Source organism: Oratosquilla oratoria, chromosome 35, assembly GCF_046742065.1.
Source record: "Oratosquilla oratoria isolate Oo_2021 chromosome 35, ASM4674206v1, whole genome shotgun sequence".
Classification (NCBI taxonomy): domain Eukaryota; kingdom Metazoa; phylum Arthropoda; class Malacostraca; order Stomatopoda; family Squillidae; genus Oratosquilla; species Oratosquilla oratoria.
This window is the reverse complement of record NC_134811.1, coordinates 25713671-25738599: the sequence shown is the minus strand read 5'-3', so window position 1 is coordinate 25738599 and position 24929 is coordinate 25713671. Positions and strand designations below refer to the sequence as shown.

Here is a 24929-nt window from a genome sequence, read left to right as displayed (position 1 = left end):
CCCCATATAGACCCTAAAGTATCAACTGCATGCTACTTTGTCACAATAACATGCAGCCAATACTCCAGACGGGGTGGAGGGGAGCGGAATATATGGGAAATTAAATGGGTGGGAGTGATTTCTATGCCTTTTTCTTTTTGGCTACCCTCCGTGTAAGGGGGAAAAGCCTTTGGTATATGTATGTATGCATGATGATGTTTCCATCCTGAAACTCCCTATTACGACATGTAACTTTGCGCACAGAGATAACGGTTTTACAGTTGCGTTTGTGTTCGTCAAAAAAATTAAAACATTTAATACAACAGTTGTTATGAATATTATTACGATCAATATCACAATCGTTAGATAAAATTGAAGGAGGTCATTCATTATTATTATAGATATTTTCTCTTCAAATCTGAATGATTTATATTTTTCAAATCGAATGCACAATGTAAACAGACAGTTTTGTGAAGCACAGGCACGGGATTCAAAGTGGGAGAATGACTACTACAAATATGTTGGAGCTTGGAGGAAATGTTAAAGCAAAGGATAATGTTATGGATTTGCAAAAGTTAGTTGAGCCTGTGTTGAACATGATTATAAACAACAAGAAGAATTTTTTGCCAATCAGCCAAGCAGGTGATGTCATTCAGAAGTCAGTTGCTGCAGCTAATCAGCGTAACCAGGAAATCAAAGAACATCTTAAAGGTAAAGTTAAAAATTATTTAAAAAAGATTAACGAGTATTATAACCCAAACATTGTAAGTGGGTATATCTTGTACTCCACCAAAATTATTCTTACTCCTTGTTTAGGTACAGAGTCTACAGGCACGAAATTTATTTTTTGTTGTTGCATATGTCATGCATATGAAAAACAATTTCATTAGAAACAAAATACTTTTAATTTTTTTTGAATAGCTTGAAAAATAAGTGAGATAGAATTTTGTTATCCCCAATTTTTTGTAAAGCAGGTCTACAATCAACAAAAACATAAAAAATACATGAAAATACATAAATTTCACCTTTGAGGGCGGGAGTGGTGCCGGCTGCGACCATACCCATGTTATAATTATGCAGTGTTACCAACGATTCACAAATTTTTTCGCTTAATTTCTAGCTTTTAGTTTCACCCAACCAATGTTTTTCTGATGTGGCTTGTGTGTTTCTGCTGAGATATGTTGCGTATTGATTGATTGTGTACATCATTTCTGTCGCAAATGCGTAGTTTTCAAGTAATGAATATTTCAACTTATGCCTACATCTCCCAAAATACAGCGTTGCCCCATTTATGATTTATCCGCTACATGTGAGCATTGCTGTTATTGTGCTTTGGTGGGGATTGGAGGGGTCTGGGGGGCAAAGGCCCCAGCAAGGTTAGGTTAAGTTTAGGTTAGGTTAGGTTAGGTTAGGTTACGTTACGTTATGCTAGGTTAGGTTAGGCAAAGCCCCCAGCTATGTTAGGTTGAGGTTAGGTTTGGTTTGGTTAGGTTGAGGTTAGGTTTGGTTTGGTTAGGTTAGGTTGAGGTTAGGTTAGGCAAAGCCCCCAGCTACGTTAGGTTAAGTTAGCTCGAGGTTAGGTTACATTAGGTTTGGTTACGTTGAGTCTTCTTAGGTTTGGTTAGGTTAGGTTAGTTGTACACAAATTTGCAACCCTCGGTCCTCTCGAAGCTCCATGAACTTATTCCCTAATTTACGGTTAGCAACTCTTGTGCGGGCGGAGTGGCCTTCGCCAAATGTAGCGGATATAGCGAGAAATATTTCGATTAGTTGGTAACTCTGCTGAACAATAACATGGCTATGTTTGCGTTAGCCGGCACCACTCCTGCCATCAAAGGTGAAATTTATGTATTTTCATATATCTTTTATGTGTTCTTGTTGATTTTTCACCTGTTTGGCAATGCGCATTACTCAATTTCATGCTCCCCACCCAAAATCCCCGATTTCCCACAGGTCCCCCAAGATTGTTGGGGAGGAGATGTAGGCATAAGTGCATACTACATGTTTGTGATGGAAATGATGTACACCATCATTCAATACACAACATATCTCACCAGAAACACATTAGCCACATCACAAAATCATTGGTTGGGTGAAACTGCAAATGGACCGAAATGAACATAAACCACTGGTCCAATTTTATTGAAATTTCAAATACTTGGGTTTTATGGATCAACAAATCACCTGATCATGTCAAAAACAATGTAGATTATCTCCATCCTACCAAATTTGCCTTTTCATGGCAACTATTAAATTGTCGATTTATTTAGAGATTATCATGATCATCAATAAAATCTAAACTGCTATCCCAATTAACATGCAACCTGAGCAAGTCTAAAACAATGTAGGACCTTCCTTTTATACTATTCTTACTAACACCTCTCATGTTGCCATGGGAACTGTTACTATTGTCAATTTAGAGATAATCATCCATAAAATCCAAACTCCAGGCCCAGTTGACATGCAACTTGGCATGTGAAGGTTTTATGGGTCAACAAATCACCTGAGCATATCAAAACAATGTAGGACCTTCCTTTTATCCTATTCTTACTGACACCTTTCATGTTGTCATGGCAACTGTTGTCAATTTAGAGATAATCACCCATAAAATCCAAATTGCTGGTCCAATTGACATTTGACATGTAACTTGGCATGTGAAGGTTTTATGAGTCAAAATTCATACCATAATGGTATAAGTATTATTTGTCAACAACACCCTCTATGTACTACGACTACTACAACTAATAGTATCTCCATCATGTGTAAACAAACAAGAGTATCAGAGAGTCTAGGTATGTTGTAGGGATTTTTCGGCAGTAAATGCACAGCCGCATCATCACCAATTTCAAAGTTGCTCATATCTGGGAGGAAAGAGGCTAAAGAACACAATTATCACATTAAATATTTCATAAATTGGGTCTTCACCTTTAAATTTTCACTCTGAAAACTAATTTCCCACGGCTAATATTGAAATTTGCGTTTAAATTAGTGAAAATTAGTAAAGTTTTGAAGAATGTGCATACACTTGCAGAACAGCAAGACAAATTGAAAATTCTGTGCATGTACTGAACGCTACAAGCATTCAAACATACCCATTTGAATGGACTGCAAAAGATGGCAGTGTAAACATTACGTCTGCAATGGTGGCGTCGCTCGCAGATTCATGCGTACCTACCTTGTTTATTTGTTTACGTCTAGAAGTGTTGCTTCATAGCCCCAGTGGTCTGCCACTGCTGCCCAACCTGGTTTCTCTTTCTTGCAGAGTTATTTGGTCAGGTATCATGTTGGAGGTTCTACATTAGGCTGTATACTTTGGCACAGGGGGTTCATCTGGTACTGTTCTCAGGAACCTATCTGGTGGAGCTTTGAATTGAACCTCTCTACTGTGCACCCAGACATGCTTCTAATCTCTTGGGAGTGAGTTGAAGATTTTTGGACCTTCATAAGGGAGGCTGGTTGCTGGCATGGTTCTGATCTTCTCTGGGGCTGTAGATGGAAGCTGCATCTCTTACATTGATGCCCCTTTCTCCCTGTCACATAGGACTGTAGATCTTGGGTTGTTGGGTCAGACACCTGTCTCTTTAGGACTTTCCAAATGTAGATGGCCTGATATCTGTCTCTCCTGTGCTGCTTGGAGTACAGGCCCAGTATTTGTAGTCTGTCCCAGTAACTGAGGTCCTTCATTCCCTGAATTTTCCTGGGGAAAGACGTCTGTATTACCTCTAGCTGTTGTATGTCTTCACTCTAGTGGGGTGATCATAACTGGCTGCAATAATCTAGCAGCGGCTGTACCGGGGCCTTCTGCAGAGTCAGTAGTGTCCCAGTGTCCCTGATGGTGAAGGTTCTCAGCATCCAGCCAGCCATCATTCTGGTTTTCTTGACTGTTTCTCCTATGAGGTACTGGAATGAGCAGTCCTCGCTGAGGTGCACCCCCAGGCATTTGACATGGGTTGTGGCTGCGATTTCTTCACCTCCCTTCTGTATATAGTGTTGTTGTCTTTTATTTCATGGTTGTGTCCATACCTCAACATCTCAAATTTTTCTTCATTGAAGTGCATATTGCTCGTAGCTGCCCAAGCATACACTGCATCCAAGTCTTGTTGGAGGCAGGACACTTCTCTGCTGGTGGTATGGTGGCTTGTGGTAATGTTGTTGGTGAATGTTGTGAGGAAAAAGTACTTACTTCCTCACTGGTGTCTGTCATGTGCAACAAGAACAGAAGTGGGCTCCAGAGAGTAATTGGGGTCCATTACTCCTGTTTCTCTTATTTAGTGAAAATTATATTGTATTTTATTACTCTCGGATGATTGGACATTTGGTCTCATGTTGAAAGAAGTAACTAGGAACATCTTCATGAGACCGAATGTCCAATCATTTGAGAGTAATGAAATACAATATATTTTGGTTCCTAACTCTAGGAAAACCGAAGGCATAGACAGATTTCTTGGGAAAGGTGGGGTGAAAATAGCAAGGACTTCCAATTCTAATATAGGAAAAATTGTCAAGACCAAGAATATAAAGAGACTGCCCCATAATGTCCTCAGTACCATTTATCGCATTCCTTGCGGTAGGTGCACCTCCTCATATTACAGTGAGTCAGGTCAAGGCATCGAGAAACGCATAGCCGAGCACAAATGAGACTTGAGGTCACACAGGACGTCTAACTCACTCGTTCAGCACGCTGACCAATCTGGACATTTGCCCCACTGGGATGGGGTCAAGGTACACACGGGATTAAAAAGAGACATGAGGAAGACTGTTGAAGCTGCCTATATTAATTCTTATGAAAATAACAATGACAGGGAAGGTTTCATTTGTTTATCGAAGGCAACAAGTAAATTAATAATTAATACAATTGGAAAACATATATGTGGTATGGGAAAAGGGAATCCCCAGAAAGCCAGCGGGATGACCTGTCCGTGTCCCCGTTTTTGAGTGTATAATTCTAAGGTTCAAGCAGTTTGTAGACACCTTACTAAAGAAGACCGAGTTGGTTGAAACGTATAAGCAATAAAGGAGTTCCAGCCCATCTTCGCTTATTCTTCCTCCACCCACACTCATCTGTCTAAACCATTCATCCAATATATATATATATGATATCTTGATTATTGGGTACAATGTGAAAACTATCTTATATAGATATATATATATTTTTTCTAGCTCTACAGTCAGAAAAGGAAGACCTTGAATGTGTCTTAAAAGACATGCAAGCAAAGGCTCTTGCATTCACTGAGGAGAAGAATGAAGTAACTTCTCAAATAGCACAAGTCATTCGTTTGAAGGTAAGAAAAGGTAGAACTTGGTAGCCAGGTAGCTTTGGTGAATTTCTGCATCACTCACACCAACCCTCGATCCTCCCATGAATATGGTAGTACTGTATCTCTGGATTAAAAAATTCACAGATTCTTATGTAGTATCCACATTTACTAATGGATGTTAAAGTAACTGCTGTCTGTTTATGTCTCACATATAACTGAACCACCACACATGCCAGTGTTGGTCTGCCATACAAGTATATGCAGTGTATGAATCGACTCCAAAACATTCAAGGTGTACATACATACATACATACATACGTACATGATATACCAAGGGTTTTCCCCCTTACAAGGGAGGTAGCCAAAGTTGAAGGCATAAATCCACTTCCACCCATTTCATCTCCATATATTCCATTTCCATTCACCACCCCTCCTTTCCTCTTTTCAGGCTCCTCCTGAGTGATGGGTCATCCCTGCATCTTACTTAATACCCTGGGTCATAAGCAATGCAGCAAGGCACAGCACATCCATAGCAAAGCCACTTCATTTAATTGGCAACCCCCCCTTTTTTATACCTTCCTGCAGAAAAAAAGAAGTTGGGGAGAAATCCCATCAAGATGTGTCAAAATATTATACACAGCCATTCTCCACTCACACCTGTCTTCTCCCTTCCTTCCTCAACATTCCCCTCTTTCCCAATGCTCCTTTTACCCCATCCATCTCATCCCTGGTCCCCCCCCACCCTATGTTCATTCCTTCCACCTCTGCTTTCCCCCTTCCTTCCATGTATCCAAACAATCTATACAATACTCTTGTATCATCCCTATCTCCCAATTCCCTTTCCACCCCTGCTCTCCTCCTCACCTCTTGGTTTATTACTTTATCCAGTCTAGTACCCCCTACCATGCATCTCAGGCATTTAATCTCAAACACATTTATAATCTTCCTGTCTTATGTTCCATGTTTCTGCCCCATACAGTGCTGTTGGCACAATCACCCCCTCATACAATCTCCTCTTAGCATGCATTCCCAAATGTCTATTTCTTATTACATTCTTTGATTCCCCAAGGCATTACTTGTTTCTCTCAATCTACATTCTACCTCCACCTCCACTCCTCCCTTTCCTGCCACATTCACACCCAACCTCTCTCCCTTAATACTTACCTAATTTGCTGCCATTCTCTCCCCTTGTACATCTCATCACTTTACTTTTACCCACATTTATCTTGATTTTTTTTTTCTTTTTCTTTTTGGCACACCTTGCCAAACTTCGTTCTAACTTCCTTAATCCCTCCTCTGCAGTGTCATCAGCCAACAACAACTGGCTTATCATATTTTTCTCCATTTTCATTAACCATCTCCAATCCCCTGCCCATTACCCTTGCATTTACCTCTCACACCACCCCATCCATGTATAAATTGAACAGGCAAGGTGATATGACACATCCCTGGCAAAGTCCCACCTTTACCTCAAACCACTCACTCTCTCTACTTCCAATTCTGACTTTCTACCACTCTTGTAAAAACTCTTGAATGCTCTTAACAGCTTTCCTCCTATCCCATATATCTGCAATACATCCCAGAGTGCCTTCCTGTGTACCCTGTCACAAGCCCCAAATCCATAAAGGCCCAAAAGACATCCTTAACATTTCCTAAAGCTTTCTCATATATCTGCCTTACCACAAAAATCTGATCCATGCAACCCTTACCTTTCCTAAACCCACACTGTTCCTCACCAATTACTCTCGCTGTTTTTCTCTTAATCCTCTCAATCAAAACCATCCCATAAGCCTTCCTAACTACACTCAACAAACTGATCCCTCTGAAATTACATTACGGGAACTCCAGTCCTCTGGCACTCTACCCTCTTTTAGACAAACGTTAAACAACCTCACCAACCATTTTAATAACTGCTTTCACCTTGTCTTTCCTATTTCTCCTCCATTTTCCTCATTCATCACTGTCATTTTCTTAGTACTTCCCACTGCAACTATCTTTCCTTCCCTATCCTCCTTCACATATAGCAACTCCCAAAAATACTTTGCCCATCTTCCTCTTACTGCCATCTCTTCCATTATCATCTCTCCATCAGCACCTTTTACCTTTTCTTCTCTACTTGATTCGCCTCTCCTTCCTCTTTTAATTGCTTTCCAAAACATATTTCTATTCCTTTCAAAATTTTCTGTTGTACTTTTACTCCATTTCACATCTGGTCTCCTTTTTGCCTCCTTTATCTTATGTTTTACTTCTCTTTTCTTTGTACCTCTCATATGATTCTCTCATCCTATTTTGTAACCAATCTGTGAATGCTTGTTTCTTCTCTTCTACAACCTTCTTTGCTTCATCATCCCACCACTCACTACCCTTTCTTCTGTTTCCTCTTGTCCTTGTTCCACACACCATCTTTGCATACTTTGTGACTCCCTCCTTGAACTATCCCCATTCTTCCTCCACTCCTAGTTCTACTCTATCATTCATTCCCTCCCATTCTTCTCTCAGCTTCTTCTTGTACTCCTCCTTTCCTTTTTCATTTAAGCAGTTTACTCTAAGCACCTCCCTACCTTCTGTCCTTTTTCTCTTTTTCCATATATCCTCTACTCTCAACTTACCTCTCACCACAAAATGATCTGATATTCTCCCACTCTCCCCCCTAAGAACATGTACATCCAAAACTCTTTCTACTCTTCTCCTGGTTTCTGCTATATAGTCTATTAAAGCCCTGACTACCATTCTTCCATCCACCACCCTCTCCCATGTGCACTTATGCTTGATTTTCTTCCCATACACTGTATTTGCTATCATCAACTTTCTAGACACATCTCCACCATCTCTCCACTATGATTTTTACCGGCACTCCACACTTCCCAACCCCTCTGTATATTGGTTTGTCTCCTACCTTAGCATTGAGAAGTCCCAATACCATTGCATTAACATTTCTCCCAAAACCTATGCACTCATTTAAATCTATCCAAAAATCCTCCCTTCTACGCTCTTCTCGTTACCAGGCCTATATGCACTTACAGTAACCCACATCTCACTTCCCAGTTTCACCTTCATCCACACTAACCTTGAAGAAACCACCTTCCACTCCACCACATGGTTACCTATAAATTAAGAAGATATAACTCACAATTTAGCTGAGAAACGGTGAGGTTTAATAATTGTACAGGCCTCCACCTCTTGCTTGTCGTGTCTAGTAAGTATGAAACCATTTGGGCAACTCGTGTTCAGATACCAGCATTGACTGGGTCTTTGGCTTCAGATGCATACATACATACATATATCAAGGCTTTTTTCCCCTTACAAGGGAGGTAGCCAAAAAGGAAAAGGCATAAAATCATTCCCACACATTCCATCCCTGATTACACTCCACACCCCTCCACTCTCTCTCTTATCTTAGCACCTCCTGGAGGACGGGTCATCCCTGCACCTTGTCCACTGCCCTGGGTCAGAAGCAGTGTCGCAAGACACAGCACATCCACAGCAAGGCCGCTTCATCAAATTGGCAACCCCCCTCTCCGTCCCCCTATGCATAAAAGAAGATGGGGAGAAATCACTTCGGGCTGCGTCAAATTTTGCTCACACACACCACCCCACCCCCCATCCCCCCGCCCATTCCACCCCATGCATCACAACATCATCCATATACAACCATTCTCCATTCACCCCTATCTTCTGTCCTCTCCCATCCTTCCTCAACAGACATTCCCCTCTTCCCCAAAGCCCCCTTCACCCCATCCATCCACCTCATCCTAGGATGTCCCCTCATGTTCACTCCCTCCACATCTGCCTTCCATACCTCTTTTACTAGTGTTTCTTCACTCATTCTTTCCATGTGTCCAAACCATCCTAATACTCTTTCATCAACCCTATCTCCCAACTCCCTTTCCACCCCCATTCTCCTCCTCACCTCCTCATTTCTCACTCTATCTAGCCTAGTAACCTCCATCATACTTCTCAAACACCTCATCTCAAACACATTCAAACTCCTTCTCTCTTCCTCTCTTATGTTCCATGTTTCTGCCCCATACAGTGCTGTTGGCACAATCACTCCTTCATACAGTCTCCTCTTAGCATCCATTCCCAAATGTCTATTCCTCATTACACTCTTCAGTCCACCAAGGCATTTACTCGCTTCTCTCAATCTACATTCTACCTCCACCTTCACTCCACCTTTTCCTGCCACATTTGCACCCAAGTATCTAAAGCCATCCACTTCCTACAGTCGCTTTCCCTTAATGCTCACTTCCAGTCTACTGCCACTTTCACCCCTTGTACATCTCATCACCTTACTTTTACCCACATTTATCTTTAGCTTTCTTCTATCACATACTCTCCCAAACTCTGTCACCAACTTCCTCAATCCCTCCTCCGATCCTGTCACAAGCGCAGTGTTGTCTGCAAACAACAGCTGGCTCACCTCCCACTTTTCTCCATTTTCTTTAACCATCTCCAATCCCTGACCCACTACCCTTGCATTTACCTCTTGCACTACCCCATCCATGTATAAGTTGAACAGCCAGGGCGACATAACACATCCTTGACGAAGTCCCACCTTTACCTCGAACCACTCACTCTCTCCATTTCTAATCCTGACACAAGCTCTACTACTCTCATAAAAACTCATGACAGCTCCTAGAAGCTTTCCTCCTATCCCATATATCTCAACCTCCCACAGTGCCTTTCTGTCTACCCTATCGTAAGCCTTTTCCAGATCCATAAAAGCCCAAAAAACATCCTTCCCCTTTCCTATAGCTTTCTCACATATTTGTCTTACCACAAAGATCTGATCTACACAATCTCTACCCGTCCTAAATCCACACTGTTCCTCACCAATTACTCCCTCTGTTCCTCTCCTAATCCTCTCAATCAAGATCCTCCCATAAGCCTTCCCAACTACACTTAACAAGCTAATCCCTCTGAGACTACTACATTCACACTTGTCCCCTTTTACCTTGTAAAGTGGAACTATACAGGCACTCCTCCAGTCCTCCGGCACTCTACCCTCTCTCCAGCAAACATTAAATAACCTCACCAGCCAGTCCACCATCACTGTACCTCCTTTTTTTAGACATTCTGCATGGCATCCATCCAGACCAGGTGCCTTACCTGCTTTCATCATCTTTCAACTGCCTTCACTTCATCCTTCCTTATTTCTCCTCCATTTTCCTCACTCATCACGGTCATTTTCTTAGCATTTCCCACTGCAACTATCTTTCCCTCCCTATCCTCCTTCACATTTAGCAACTCCCTAAAATATTTTGCCCATCTTCCCCTTACTGCCTTCTCTTCCATTATCATCTCTCCATCTGCACCTTTTACCTTTTCTTCTCTACTTGATTCGCCTCCTCTTCCTCTCTTAATTTCTTTCCAAAACATCTTTTTATTACTTTCAAAATTTTCTGTCATACTCTTACCCCACTTCACATCTGCTCTCCTCTTTGCCTCCTTTACCTTTTGCTTTACTTCTCTTTTCTTTGTACCTCTTATATGACTCCCTCGTCCTATTTTGTAACCAATCTGTGAAAGCTCGCTTCTTCTCTTCTACAACATTCTTTGTTTCCACATCCCACCATTCACTACCCTTACTTCTATTTCCTCCTGTCCTTCTTGTTCCACACACCATCCTTGCACACTTTGTGACTCCCTCCTTGAACCATCCCCATTCCTCCTCCACACCTAGCTCTACTCTATCCTTCACTCCCTCCTACTCCTCCTTCAGCTTCTTGTACTCCTTCTCCTTTTCCTTTTCATTTAAAGAGTTCACTCTAAGCACCTCCCTACCTTTTGTCCCTTTCCTCTTTCTCCATCTATCCTCCACTCTCAACTTACCTTCCACCAAAAAATGATCTGATATTCCCCCACCCTCTCCCCTTAGCACATGTACATCCTTAACTCTTCCTATCCTAATCCTATTTACCACTACATAATCCATCAACACTCTATCTACCACCTTTCCATCCACCACCCTCTCCCATGTGTACTTATGCTTGACTTTCTTCCAAAACGCTGTATTTGCTATCATCAACTCTCTAGATGCATTTCCACCATCAACTCTCCACTACGATTCTTTCCTGGAACTCCACATTTCCCAACCACTCCATCAATTGGACCATTTCCTACCCTAGCATTAAGGTCTCCCAGTACTATTACATTGACATTTCTCCCTAAATCCTCTATACACTCATTTAAATCTATCCAAAAGGCCTCCCTTTCTTCTATACCCTTCTCACTGCCAGGCCCATATGCACTTACAAAGACCCACATCTCCTTTCCCAGTTTCACCTTCATCCACATTATCCTTAAGGAAACCTCCTTCCACTCCACTACACGTTTACCTATCTCATCACTTACTAGAATAGCCACCCCTTCCCTCCCCCGCCCTCTCTTCACTCCTGATAACCTCTCACTTACACTCCCAAACTTACACTCACCCTTCCCTTTCAACTTAGTTTCACTCAAAGCCAACACATCAATCTTTCTTCTCACAAACATACTACCTATCGCTTCCCTTTTACTCTCATCTGTATCACATCCACGCACATTAAAAGACCCAAACCTTAGGGTGCTGGTCGGAAAACTCCTAGATCCTCTTATGCCTTTACTTTTTCGTTTAGGAATGTCCCCTGTGGGGCTACAAGGAAAAGGATGCCTAGTCCCACTCCCTGTCCCTTTCTTCTCGCCTCTTATGATCCAAGTGGAAACACTTGGTGACAGTATTCTTTTCCCCCACCACAGAAAAAGAATTCTTAGAGAAATGGTACAGGACAGCAGCAAGGGGTTGGGGGACAGCATAATGGAGGGACAGTCATAGTATAAAAGTGTCATCATTTCTCTATGAACAGAGTTTTCCTCAATCATAGACAAAATGATGTGTGGCTCCGGTCCATAGGGGTGCCCCATATAGACCCTAAAGTATCAACTGCATGCTACTTTGCCACAATAACAAGCAGCCAATACCCCAGATTTGCAATAAAAGAGTATTTTTGCAAGCATTTATGATATGAAATTGATCATTGTCATATGAATGAAAGATTGAAAGGTTATTATGTCTCATCATAACAGTTTAGTTACATTTTCTTCAGTTATAACAATTATAGTAACTCTAATTGAAAAATCTCTTGTCAACTTGGGGGCCACTTAAGACCATCCTGCAGGCCAAATGACACACCTGGGTTATACTGCCTACACATTAACAAAACTAAAACTTATTAACAGTGGTAGTTCAACAGCTGGCCATTTGATGTTGATGTCACTGGCATGCTGATCAACTGATGCTGAACTATTGTACTGAAGTTTTCTACTACCATAATGCTGTGCTGTAAACCATATTATCATCATCTTCATGTTAAATAGATTGACCGAATATGAGTTTTTCTCTCTCACTCAAATACAGATAGATATGAGAAATAAGTTATAATTAGTCACTGTATGATTTTCTTCAATGTTTTCATCCTCAGGATAAATTGGGTAAGGAGATGGAGAACTTGCAGTTGACCGTGAATGACAAACAGGAACGTTTGAGAGAACTGGCACAAGAGAAGGAGACAGCTCATGAGGAAGTTTCCACATCTCTTCCAGCTATAAAGTATGTTTCTCCTATAATTAATGATAATAATATTATTGATATTATTATTATTGTTATTATTGAGTATTGGAATGTTTTGGTGACATGGAAAGAATGAGTGAAGAAAGATAAGTAAAAGTGTGGAAGGCAGAGGTGGATGGAGTGAACATGAGGGGACAACCAAGAATGAGATGGATGGATGGGGTAAAAGGGGAGAAGATGAAAGATAGAGGTGAGTGGAGAATAGTTGAGTATGGATTATGCTGTGATACATGGAAGGGAGTGGGTTGGGGATGGGGGATGAGGGAGTATGAGTGAATGATATTTCGATGCAGCCCAAAGGGATTTATGCATGAGGATTAAATGAAGCGGCCTTGCTGTGGATGTGCTGTGTCATGCTACATTGCTCCTGACCCAGGAGGAGCCAAGAAAATAGGGAGGGAGGGGGGTGAATTGCAGTGGAGTATGTGGGAATGAAATGAGTGGGAGTGGATTTATGTCTTTTGTCTTTGGCTACCTCCCTTGTAAGGGGGAAAAAGCCCTTGGTGTGTGTGTGTGTGTATATATATATATATATATGTATATATTATTTATGTATTTATTTTTTATCACTCAAAGAGAAATATTAACTTGTGTTTCATATTATCATTGATAATTGTTTTTATCACCAAGAATGCTAATGTTTCTTACATATGCTAGTAAATGTACTGGACTGTGCTTGACAAGCTTATTCTGCATTAATATTTACTGAATTTAGATGTAATTTTTTATACTTTGCTTTTGGCAGAAAAGGATTTGAAACCCTTGCCATGATCTCTCACATCAAGTGGGACTACACAGCACCCCCAGACCAAGTCAAAGGCTGTATCCTTTTAAAAATTGCTTAGGTGTATCAATATACTTATTTAATAATAATAGTTGCTGTCAGGACATAGGGGATGTGGGTCTGGCTGGAAGGTAAACACTGAAGGAGTGAATAGGTTTTACTTAAAAGTTGGGTGCCAAGAGAATGGTAATGGCTCACTTGGGCAACAAGGCGAGGGGGAAGAGGGGAAATGCAAGGGAGGTGACAGTGATGCTCATCAAGTGGTTCCTCCAGGTGGTCAGAATATTTGGTCACTTTCATCCAGCTTATGTACTGGGTCAAGTCATGACCTGCACTCTAATTGGTCACAAGGAAAAAGTGTCAATGTCTGGGAAGACAGATGTAGGATATTCCCAGGCTGCTGTCCTAGCTGGAATGGGATGTAGATGGAGCTGGGTACTGCAAGTGTGTTCCTCAAGGAACTGCTTTGTCCAACCCTCGGAACTCAAGGAAGCTTTGTCTGATTCAACAGAGTTGGATGAAAGCAGGTGTGTCCCCAAGGGACATCATGTGGGTCGAGGGGTCTTGGGATGGTGTGAAGTCAACTGCCTTACAGTTGCCTTGAGTTTTTTTTTAAGCTGCCACCATCCCTTAGGTCTCTTGGGGGAGAAACTGTGTTGTATTAGTGTGGGACTTTGTCATCAGCTGGAGGTAGTTAGGGGTGAGCAGTCTTTGCTTGTCAGCTCTCCATATATAAAAAGGTGGAAAGAATACAGTTGAGGTTGACTGAGAGAGATCTTGGGCCCAGTTTGAAGAACAGTGAAAAGGAAGTACAAAATATGGAAGAGAAATGGGAATGGATAAAGGGATCATGTGGCCTGAAAGAATGTTCCCTTCTACTCTTGAGTAGGGGCTCACCATATAATGAAGCAATGGGGGTAAACCAATTCCTGCTTTGGAAGCACTGGGCCTTGCTGCATTGCCTTGACCCAAGCAGCAGTGTGGCCAGGAGCAGCGATGACTCTTCATCCACAAGGTGCCAAGATGGAAGGAAATTAAGTGAATGGTAATGTGTATGAAGTTGGTGTATGTTTTTACTTGGCACCCCCCCCCCTTTATGAAAGGGGAAAGGGCCTTTTGTGCATATATATATATATATGTATCACTAGTTGTGGCATACTAGTTGGCCTGGGATGTAAGTTTAGGTCTATGCTTCCCATATAGGTTGACTCTTCATTTAGATATGGGCTAGGCCAATAGCTCTCAACTTATTTTCTCATGTATCCTCATACTTACTTATTGCTATTCTTTACCCCATACTGGGATATTGATTGCATGTTGTCAGGCAGTAGTACATACATATACCAATGGCTTTTTCTCCCATACAAGGAAGGTACCCAAAGCCATAATCTGCTCCCACCCATTTCATCTCCACATACTCCACTCCCATTCACCACCCCTCCCTCCCTCTTTTCTTGGCTCCTCTGGTATGACAGGTCATCTGGGTAGTAGAAATTGCTCCATTTATTCATTATCTTTGGCTATCTCCCTTGTAAGGGGGAAAAAGTTGGTGTATGTATGTATTTAGGGTTACACTCAGTGTTCATGTATACCTGGTGTTTAGGTCAATCCCAAGTTTTGGAGACAATTTTTTCATGTTTAAAAAGTCAGTTAATGCACCACAATTTACAGTACAGCAAACCCTCAGTAAACTGAGCTAGTTGGAGTAGGGAGGTTCTGATATTTATCCAAAATTTTGGTTTATAAGGTGGTCTGTATTTTTAATTTGTAAAGAGTCATATTTGGTCATATGTGTTCAAAGTTTACTGTGTATGTAATGTATGGTAATGTTGCTGTAGTATATACTTGTATTCTCATGTTTTTGTAGTTTGTTATTGTTGTATTGTTAGTGCATCTACATATTATTTACTGTAATATCATCAACCTTAACACATTGATATGCTTAAAAAGTGAATGGAACTTTAAGGGCCCTACTATTAAAACCTTTTGCCAGTCATGCCAAATGCATACATACATATACCAAAGGCTTTTTCCCCCTTACACAGGGGGGTAGCCAAAAAGAAAAAGGCATAGAAATCACTCCCACCCATTATATTTCCCATATATTCCACTCCCCTCCACCCTCCTTCCTATCTTGGCACCTCCTGGTTGACGGGTCATCCCTGCATCCTGTCCACTGCCCTGGGTCAGAAGCAGTGTCGCAAGACACAGCACATCCACAGCAAGGCCGCTTCATAAATTCGGCATCCCCCCTCTCTCCGTCCCCTCATGCAGGAAAGGAGAAGACGGGGAGAAATCCCTTCGGGCTGCGTCCAATTTTTTCTCATACATACTTCCTCACCCACCATCCCCCACCCACTCCCCCTCATGCATCACAGCCTCATCTATACACAGCCCTTCTCCATTCACCCCTATCTTCTGTCCTCTCCTGTCCTTCCTCTACAGACATTCCTCTCTTTTGTAAAGCCCCTTTCGCTCCATCCATCCATCTCATCCTAGGACACCCCCTCATATTCACTCCTTCCACCTCCGCCTTCCACACTTCTTTTACTAATCTTTCTTCACTCATTCTTTCCATGTGTCCAAACCATCCTAATACTCTTTCATCAACCCTATCTCCCAGCTCCCTTTCCACCCCTGTTCTCCTCCTCACCTCCTCATTTCTCACTCTATCTAGCCTAGTAACCCCTATCATACTTCTCAGACATTTCATCTCAAACACATTCAAACTCCTTCTCTCTTCCTCTCTCATGTTCCATGTTTCTGCCCCATAATTGCTGTTGGTACAATCACTCCTTCATATAACTTCCTCTTAGCATCCATTCCCAGATGTCTATTTCTCATTACCCTTTTTAATCCACCAAGGCATTTACTCGCTTCTCTCAATCTACATTCTACCTCCACCCCCACTCCTCCCTTTCCTGTCACATTCACACCCAAGTATCTGAAACTATCCACTTCCTTCAGTTTCTCACCCTTAATGCTCACTTCCAGCCTACTGTCACTCTCTCCCCTTGTACATCTCATCACCTTACTTTTACCCACATTTATCTTTAGCTTCCTTCTTTCACACACCCTCTCAAACTCTGTCACTAACTTCCTCAATCCCTCCTCTGATCCTGCTACAAGCGCAGTGTCGTCAGCAAACAACAGCTGGCTCACCTCCCACTTTTCTCCATTTTCTTTAATCATCTCCAACCCCTGACCCACTACCCTTGCATTCACCTCTCACACCACCCCATCCATGTAAAGATTGAACAGCCAGGGCGACATAACACACCCCTGACGAAGTCCCACCTTTACCTCAAACCATTCACTCTCTCCATTTCTAAATCTAATGCAAGCTCTACTACTCTCATAAAAACTCTTGACTGTTCTTAACAGCTTTCCTCCTATCCCATATATCTGCAGTACCTCCCACAGTGCCTTCCTGTCTACCCTGTCATAAGCCTTTTCCAGATCCATAAAAGCCTAAAAAACATCCTTACCTTTTCCTATAGCTTTCTCACATATCTGTCTTACCACAAAAATCTGATCTACACAACCCCTACCTGTCCTAAAACCACGCTGTTCCTCACCAATTACTCCCTTTGTTCCTCCTAATCCTTTCAATCAAGACCCTCCCATAAGCCTTCCCAACTACACTCAACAAGCTGATCCCTCTGTAACTACTACACTCACACTTGTCCCCCTTTCCTTTGTAAAGTGGAACTATACAGGCACTCCTCCAGTCCTCTGGTACTCTACCCTCTCTTAAACAAACATTAAATAACCTCAGCAGCCAGTCCACCATAACTGTACCTCCTTTCTTCAGACATTCTGCATGGCATCCATCCAACCCAGGTGCCTTACCTGCTCTCATCATCTTAACAGCTGCTTTCACTTCATCCTTCCCTATTTCTCCTCCAAATGCCTTCTACTATTGTAATGGATTTTTACAAACTTTTTTTGCTATCCTTGTGAAAATTGCTGATGAATTTTAGAGATAAGCCTGTTATCTTTTCAAAGTTTCATTCCTCTTTCAAGTATATTAATGTGAAATTGATGTATGTTACAATGAATATGTACATGAGAGTACAAGAATATACTGTATTAAAGTACAGTACATCAGAGGTTTATGTAGATGGAACAGTGCATTTGGTTTCTCTGAAACTGTTTATCAGGGTTCAGTTTATTGGGGGATTTTATGTATATGTGGAGACTTCCTCCACCTCATCAATTGATGGAATAACTGTGTGGTATAGATATTTGAAACAAAGTTTTCCTTAATAATTGTTTACAGTTGTTGTGCGCCAGAAACAGCATGATGTGATTCCTTTCCAGTTGGATAAGAACTCCAATTCACAGTACTTCATCACAAACTATCTGTGGCAGCAAATAGAAACAGACAACCCTTTCATGTAGAACACAGTAATGTGTGAATATTTCTTAAAAAAATATAATGATATGATCTGACCAAACTGTATATATACAGTACATATATTTCTTGCCATATTAGGTAAAGGGTTTTGAAAAAATCACTATCATTAAATCTTGATTGATGGTCAATGTAATGTTCTTTAACTGTAAAGCATTTGTTCATATGCAGTTGCCAACTGAGGCACTGAAAGGGATGATCACAGAATGGTAAAGGGATAGTCTGATGCATTTCAGTGCCTTTATAATAAAATTATTTTTGTATTTTACAGCAGGTGTAATTGTGCTTTCACATAGAGCAAACGAAACATTTTTACAGATATTCTAAGTGTTAAGAAACTGTGGAGACAGTTACGAGGGAATGAAGGGATTGAAACATGGGATGTTGGAGGAACCTTTATTAGGAGAATAACACCACTCAGCAGGTTTTGAATGTTGTTTTTCTCAAGAGTTGGAAAGCACCAATTCTTGGGAACAGCAGTAGAACATAGTATAGTGTGTTACTCTTACAATAGAGGCTCTTTCTGGATCATGTATTTCCTTTCCCTTGTCTTCTCATATTCATAATATGTTAAATAAGTTAAATTGTGAATAAATAAAGATGTTTACTTGGTAGTGATCACACATTATACTTCTCTGGAATGGTATATAGTATTTATCAGAAAGTAAAGGAAATAACAATTAGTCATATAATTTTCACAAAATATGAGGAATTGGGTCACAAGTGTGGATAAACAAACGCATCACTGAACCCACACTACACATTATGATGGTGACTGGTTGGAATAGGTATGGGATGCTTGTATGTCAGTGCAGTCCCCAATCATAGAGCTGTAGTTGGAAACTCGTTTCCATCCATTATAAACCATTGAGTAATAAAAAAAAAATTCATCCACCAGTGACACAGTGATGCACATTGGATCATGGAATGGTTAGGAGTTCAGAACTAATAATGTATACAATCTCTCACTATTAGATGGCAAGAGAGTTGACATGTTATAACTATTGCCCAGAATACATTCCTCTGTTTTGAGCTATACATTCATGACTTGAACAAAAAGATATATACTTCATCACAGCATCATCCATACATAACCATTCTCCACTCACCCCTATCTTGTCTTCTCCCTTCCTTCCTCAACAGACACTCCCCTCTTTCCCAATGTTCCTTTCACCCCATCCATCTATCTCATCCTTGGTTGCCCCCTCATATTCACTCCCTCTACCTCTGCCTCCCTCATCTTTTTTGCTCTTTCTTTCCATGTGTGCAAATCATCCCAATACTCTTTCATCAACCCATCTCCCAACTCCTTTTCCACCCCTGCTCACCCCCTCACCTCCTCATTTAAATGTCTATTTCTCATTACACTTTTTAATCCCCCAAGGCATTTACTTGCATCAATCTACATTCTACCTCCACGTCCACTCCTTCATTTCCTGCCATATTTGCCCTCAAGTATTTAAGCTATCTACTTCCTCCAGCCTCTTTCCCTTAATACTCACTTCCAATTTGAAGCCATCCTCTCCCCATGTACATCTCATCACCTTTCTTGTGTATGTATATATATATATATAATATGTAATATATATATATAATATGTAATATATATATATAATATGTAATATATACCTTTTACCCACATTTATCTTCAACTTCCTTCTTTCACACATCTTCCAAAACTCTGTCACTAACTTCCTTAATATCTTCTCTGATCCTGGTACAAGCTAACAACAATTGGCTTATATCCCACTTTTCTCCATTTTCTTTAACCATCTCCAGTCCCCAGCCCATTACCCTTGCATTTACCCCTCTCATCACCCCATCCATGTATAAATTGAACAGCCATACCAACATGACACATCCCTAGTGAAGTCCCACCTTTACCTCAAACCACTCATTCTCTCTACTTCCAATTCTAACATAGGCTATACTATTTTCTTAAAAACTCCTGACTACTCCTAACAGCTTTTCTCCTATCCCATATATCTGCACTACCTCCCAGAATGCCTTCCTGTCTATCCTGTCATAAACCTATTCCAAATCCATGAAGGCCCAAAAGACATCTTTACCCTTTCCTAAAGCTTTCTCACATATCTGCCTTACCACAAAAATCTGATCCATGCAACCCCTACATGTCCTAAACCCACACTGTTCCTCACCAATTACTCTCTCAGTTCCTCTCCTAATCCTCTTAATCAAAACCCTCCCATAAGCCTTCCCAACTACACTCAACAAACTGATCCCTCCAAAACTACTACACTCACACTTGTCCCCCTTTCCCTTGTAAGGTGGAACTATACTGAACAAAAAAATGTATTCACTTTCTCTGAAAATTTTGCATGCCTTCACATTGATTTTGTGTGCTTCATATAAATCATTGGCAACATACTCTCGTACTATTTTTGTATGGTAAATATTTCAGACATTATTTCATAAATGAAGAAAGACTAACAAAAAAGTGTGGAAGAGAGGTGAATGGAATAAACTTGAGGAAAAGGCCAAGAATGAGGAGGATGGGTGAAAAGGACATTGGATGCAAAAAGAATATTGAGCAGGGAAGAGAGAGGGCAAGAAATAGGTGTGAGTGGAGAGTGCTTGTGAATAGATGAGGAAATGACATGACCCAAAGGGGTTTCTTCTTGTCTAATCTATAATTCCTAGAGTGAATGGGGATGGAGAGTGGTTGTTGTTATTGTCATTCACTAGACTGGCAGAGTGGTTGGGTTGGCCATTTAATGAAGTGGTCTGGGTAAACCAGCTTTCACTCTTGAGACTTCTATAGAGGTGATGTGTTTCTTGCTGCATTGCCTCTGACTCAAACAGTAGATTGGGGACAAGCAGGACCCATCATCCACAAGAAGTTAAGATGGGAGGTACAACAAATAGGTTTTGGATGGGTGAAAATTGGGTATATCCTTTGACTTGGCCAGCCCCCATGTAAAGGGGAAAGGGACTTTTGGTATATGTATGTATGCATATATTTCATTCACCTTGGTAAATATATTTGTGCATATAAGTATAAAGGAATTTTATTTATCCAAAATTAAAAAATGTGTTCATGTCCACTGTCATAATATCATTTATGTTGTCATGGTCAACTCAATCAGAATGTTGCCCCAGACCTCAGTAGGATATCCACAGATCACAGCAAACTTGATATGGTTAACCTTTCAAATGTCATTGTTGTAAATCAATCATTCTGTTGCCCCAGGTCTCTGTTGCAAGTGCTGCTGCTGCAATGTCCAGCCTGCAAGAATATGTAGTGCCCCCCCCCCTCCACACACACACACACACAAGGTATCATCCTTATAGGAGCTGTACAGGAATCCGACAAACAGACATTTCTTATCCTCACCTCCCCAAAGAGGTGCAGACCCAAGGGACCAACACTTGATTTCCAGACTGGGCCATTTACTTTTTAAAGTTGCACATTACATCCAACACTTACTCTCCTCTCTCTCTCTCTCTCTCTATATATATATATATATCACACATTACATCCAACACTTCCTCTCCTATATCCCTTTTTTTCACACAAGGTCAGTACACTGGCACCTGCCCTCTCATTTCTCCTAAAAGCCAGTGACTTACAAGCCAACCCAGTCCCTAATGGGCCCACATGCTCTAAACCCATAAACTATACACACATCAAATGCAACATATGCCACTATTGGTTCCATTTAAAATCTACAACTTACAAACATAAACCAATACATAAAAAGCAACACGAGACAACCATCACACCCACAAACACACCAAAATATAAACATACTACAAGGTGGTGAGGAGCTTATGCCAGGAGGTGCATTGCTGTGCATAGCCAAGGAATTGGGAGAGGAGTGGAGGATTCAAACCCACAATTAAACAAATGAAAGGCCAGCACACTTATGATTATGCCACTAGTGTGCTATACTACAGATAAACATAATTGGACTTGCCAACAAACACAGAACTGCTACACTTGAACACATCATGCATGTTGCACTCATACAAGAAACCAAATTGACACCAAAAATAATTCCCTCATTCACATATTACACAACAATGAGAGAAGACAACACAAGACATAAAGATGGTCTCATAATATTAGTACACAACAGCATACTGTTCTCCAACAAAACCTGAGACACCAGATATACAGTAACCAAAATCCTCCTAATAGAACATCACATGAAAATGACAGGACAATTCTATGCCAGAACCTTTAAAAAAACACACCTATCACACTATACCTCGGAAGCACCACACCACCAATGGAATGCAACAAGAAAACTACAACAGCAGCATACTATTCACTCGCCTGCTACAACCTACCACTCAAAGAACCACACTAGCATGTCTGCTCTCAAGACATCATTAAGACCATATCATTACAAAATAAGCCTGGCCACTGATTCAAACTGCCCAAGATAAAATCACCACACAAGACACAGAATGCCTCATACCATGATGTTCCACATTAACAGTCCCCAGACAACAACACAATATTTCCTCTCTTAATAAGTGAGTTATGGTCCAGGTAGGAGGCTGTTGCCAGTTTCCTAAAAGCTGTGGGTCTTCTCAAGAGACTAGGGGCAAGGGATTGATTGATATGTTGCAGGAAAACCATAGCTACCACTCCCCTTGGGGCTGCACTTGGTAGTGGCAAATTTTTGCTTCTGCAGCTGGGCTTTCCATTGGTTCTCCATCCTCGCCCAAACAGCAGAACAGGCACTTACAGACTCTTCATTATAAATTTAATACAAATACGAGGTCTGTTAGAAAAGTATCCGACTTTATTTATTAAAAAAAACCGATGGATTTGAATTAAGCGCGCTTGCATGAGCTGGCCTTGAACCTTCGTGCGCATGCGTGAATTTTTTCTTGCCTGACGATAGCGTCAGTTGCTGACAAACAGCATTTGCGTAAGGTAATGTGTAGTGCTCTCGGCGGTTTTTCATTGCAAGGAAAATGACTGGGATTTGGTTTCCGGGTCGCACCTGTACACCCAGGACTCGTCACCAGTGATTATGGTATTCATGAAGTAGGGTCACTGTTTGTGGAGTTCAGCATGTGCTGTGGGACTTCAACACGAAGTTTCTTTTGCTCCGCCGTCAACAGATTCGGCACGAATTTCGCCGCCACTCTCTTCGTGTCCAAATCTTCACCTTCATGAATACCATAATCACTGGGGAAGAGTCCTGGGTGTACGGGTACGACCCGGAAACCAAATCCCAGTCATTTTCCTTGCAATGAAAAACCGCCGAGAGCAATACACATTATCTTACGCATACGCACGAAGGTTCAAGGTCGGCTCATGCAAGCGCGCTTGATTCAAATCCATCGGGTTTTTGAAAAATAAAAATAAAGTCGGATACTTTTCTAATAGACCTTGTATATGTTTGCTGAAGATATTTTTTTTTACGTTTGCAGCAAAGTATATGTGAAGGTCAGGAATGGAAAAATTGTATGTGGGGCTGCATCAGGGTTGTGTGATGTTGATGTTTGTCCAATGTGTATCTAGATAAGCAAAGTAAATATGTTAGGCAGACGTTTGGAATTGCTGGATGAGCACAGAACATGAGAAGTGAAGCAGTTGATATTTGTAGATGGCACTGTTTTTGTGGCTGATTCTAAGGAGAAACAAGTTGATGAAGTGAGTTTGGAGTGGTATGTACTGTATATCTAACTCTCTTCCACAAGACGTGAATCAAGGGCAGAGCAGTAACTGCATCAGAGATAATTTGTACAGTTCCCCCTTCCGTGACTGAACTCGTAAGATCAGTAACACTATAAAGGATGGTCAATATTTACTCATTCAGGGAGATATGAACCATAAAACGTGAGCATGATCATATTACTATTTCCTCTTATTTTTGTCATCTGATAGAAGTTGTCTCCTGAGAATTCATATAGGTCTTGCTTGTAGATACGCTCTTTGCAGTAATTAAATGATTGGTGTGGTTTGATGGATTTCAAAATTTCATCTGAAGGGCAAGGTAGATGGAGGGGAATCATGAACTGTGTTAATTCCATAGCTCAGATCGACATACTCTTACCATGTTAAATTCTTTAGGCCGTTTGTAGGGAGCACTCCAATCTCTCTCTACATACTTAGTAGCATGGATAAAATTACCTTTGTTTTCCTTATAGTGTGCCACAAACCAGTAAGGTGTAGGGGCGTGGTGAAATTTGGAAGCACGTTCTTCAGCATCATCAAAGAGATTGTGATAATAATCATTCTCACTGTCAGCTACATTGCTTGATCAGATGATCTCAGGAACCAGGTTGCCATCTCCAAGACACGGAATTTATTGCCTTATATGCATTTTTGGCATCCTTATCAGATGTAAATGTCACATAGCATTGATTTGAGATGGATGTGGTGAACAATACTGAAAGGCTTGAAAGCAGAGTGGATAGCACAATATGATAAGGATAGGTGGACAATGATTAGCTGAAGAATATTGGGACAGGACTTAACAAGTGACCCATGGGATCTTTTAGCATGAGAAACAGCGCCAGGGGGAGGACGATCTCCAGCCTGCATATGTATATTATCACAATCATGACCAAAGACTGATGTCTCGAGGGCCTGGTCGACCGCATGTCGAGGACCAGAGGAGTTTTTAAGTGTATCCAAAGAAATGTTATGTATATTCATCTGGCTCCAGATACCAAAGGCAACTGCCTACTGGGACTACGAGGGCAGCGAGCGCTGGCATTCGCGAACGGGGGTACCTCGTCCTTAGGGGGGTGGGGTGAGGCACTCGTTTGAAAAAGTGGCTCCTCATCCCAGCCCAGATACCCAACCATCCAGCACAGAGCGACCTCTTACGGTGGTCCTTCTGGTGGGCGGCACCGAACGGGCAGCCTAGCTCTGGAAACCATTTTGTCTGGTCT

The 24929-nt window shown here is 41.3% G+C and overlaps 1 protein-coding gene across 1 annotated transcript; it reads left to right on the top strand.

The window, feature by feature from the left end:
* Positions 1-420: 420 nt before the first annotated feature.
* LOC143018608 (kinetochore protein spc24-like) lies at positions 421-21066 on the top strand. Its single transcript, XM_076174118.1, has 5 exons — positions 421-690; positions 5140-5261; positions 12698-12825; positions 13592-13668; positions 17913-21066. Exons 1-5 carry the CDS (start codon positions 483-485, stop codon positions 18032-18034), a joined length of 657 nt encoding a protein of 218 aa, XP_076030233.1. The 5' UTR covers positions 421-482; the 3' UTR covers positions 18035-21066.
* The last annotated feature ends 3863 nt before the right edge of the window (positions 21067-24929 follow it).

What these genes read in the sequence shown, in the direction of transcription:
- LOC143018608 (XM_076174118.1), top strand. Translation starts at nt 483, where the DNA reads ATGACTACTACAAATATGTTGGAGCTTGGAGGAAATGTTAAAGCAAAG. An exon ending in CACAAGTCATTCGTTTGAAG is followed by an intron (nt 5,262 to 12,697) that starts GTAAGAAAAGGT and finishes TTTCATCCTCAG; the next exon opens with GATAAATTGGGTAAGGAGAT. An exon ending in CCCAGACCAAGTCAAAGGCT is followed by an intron (nt 13,669 to 17,912) that starts GTATCCTTTTAA and finishes AATTGTTTACAG; the next exon opens with TTGTTGTGCGCCAGAAACAG.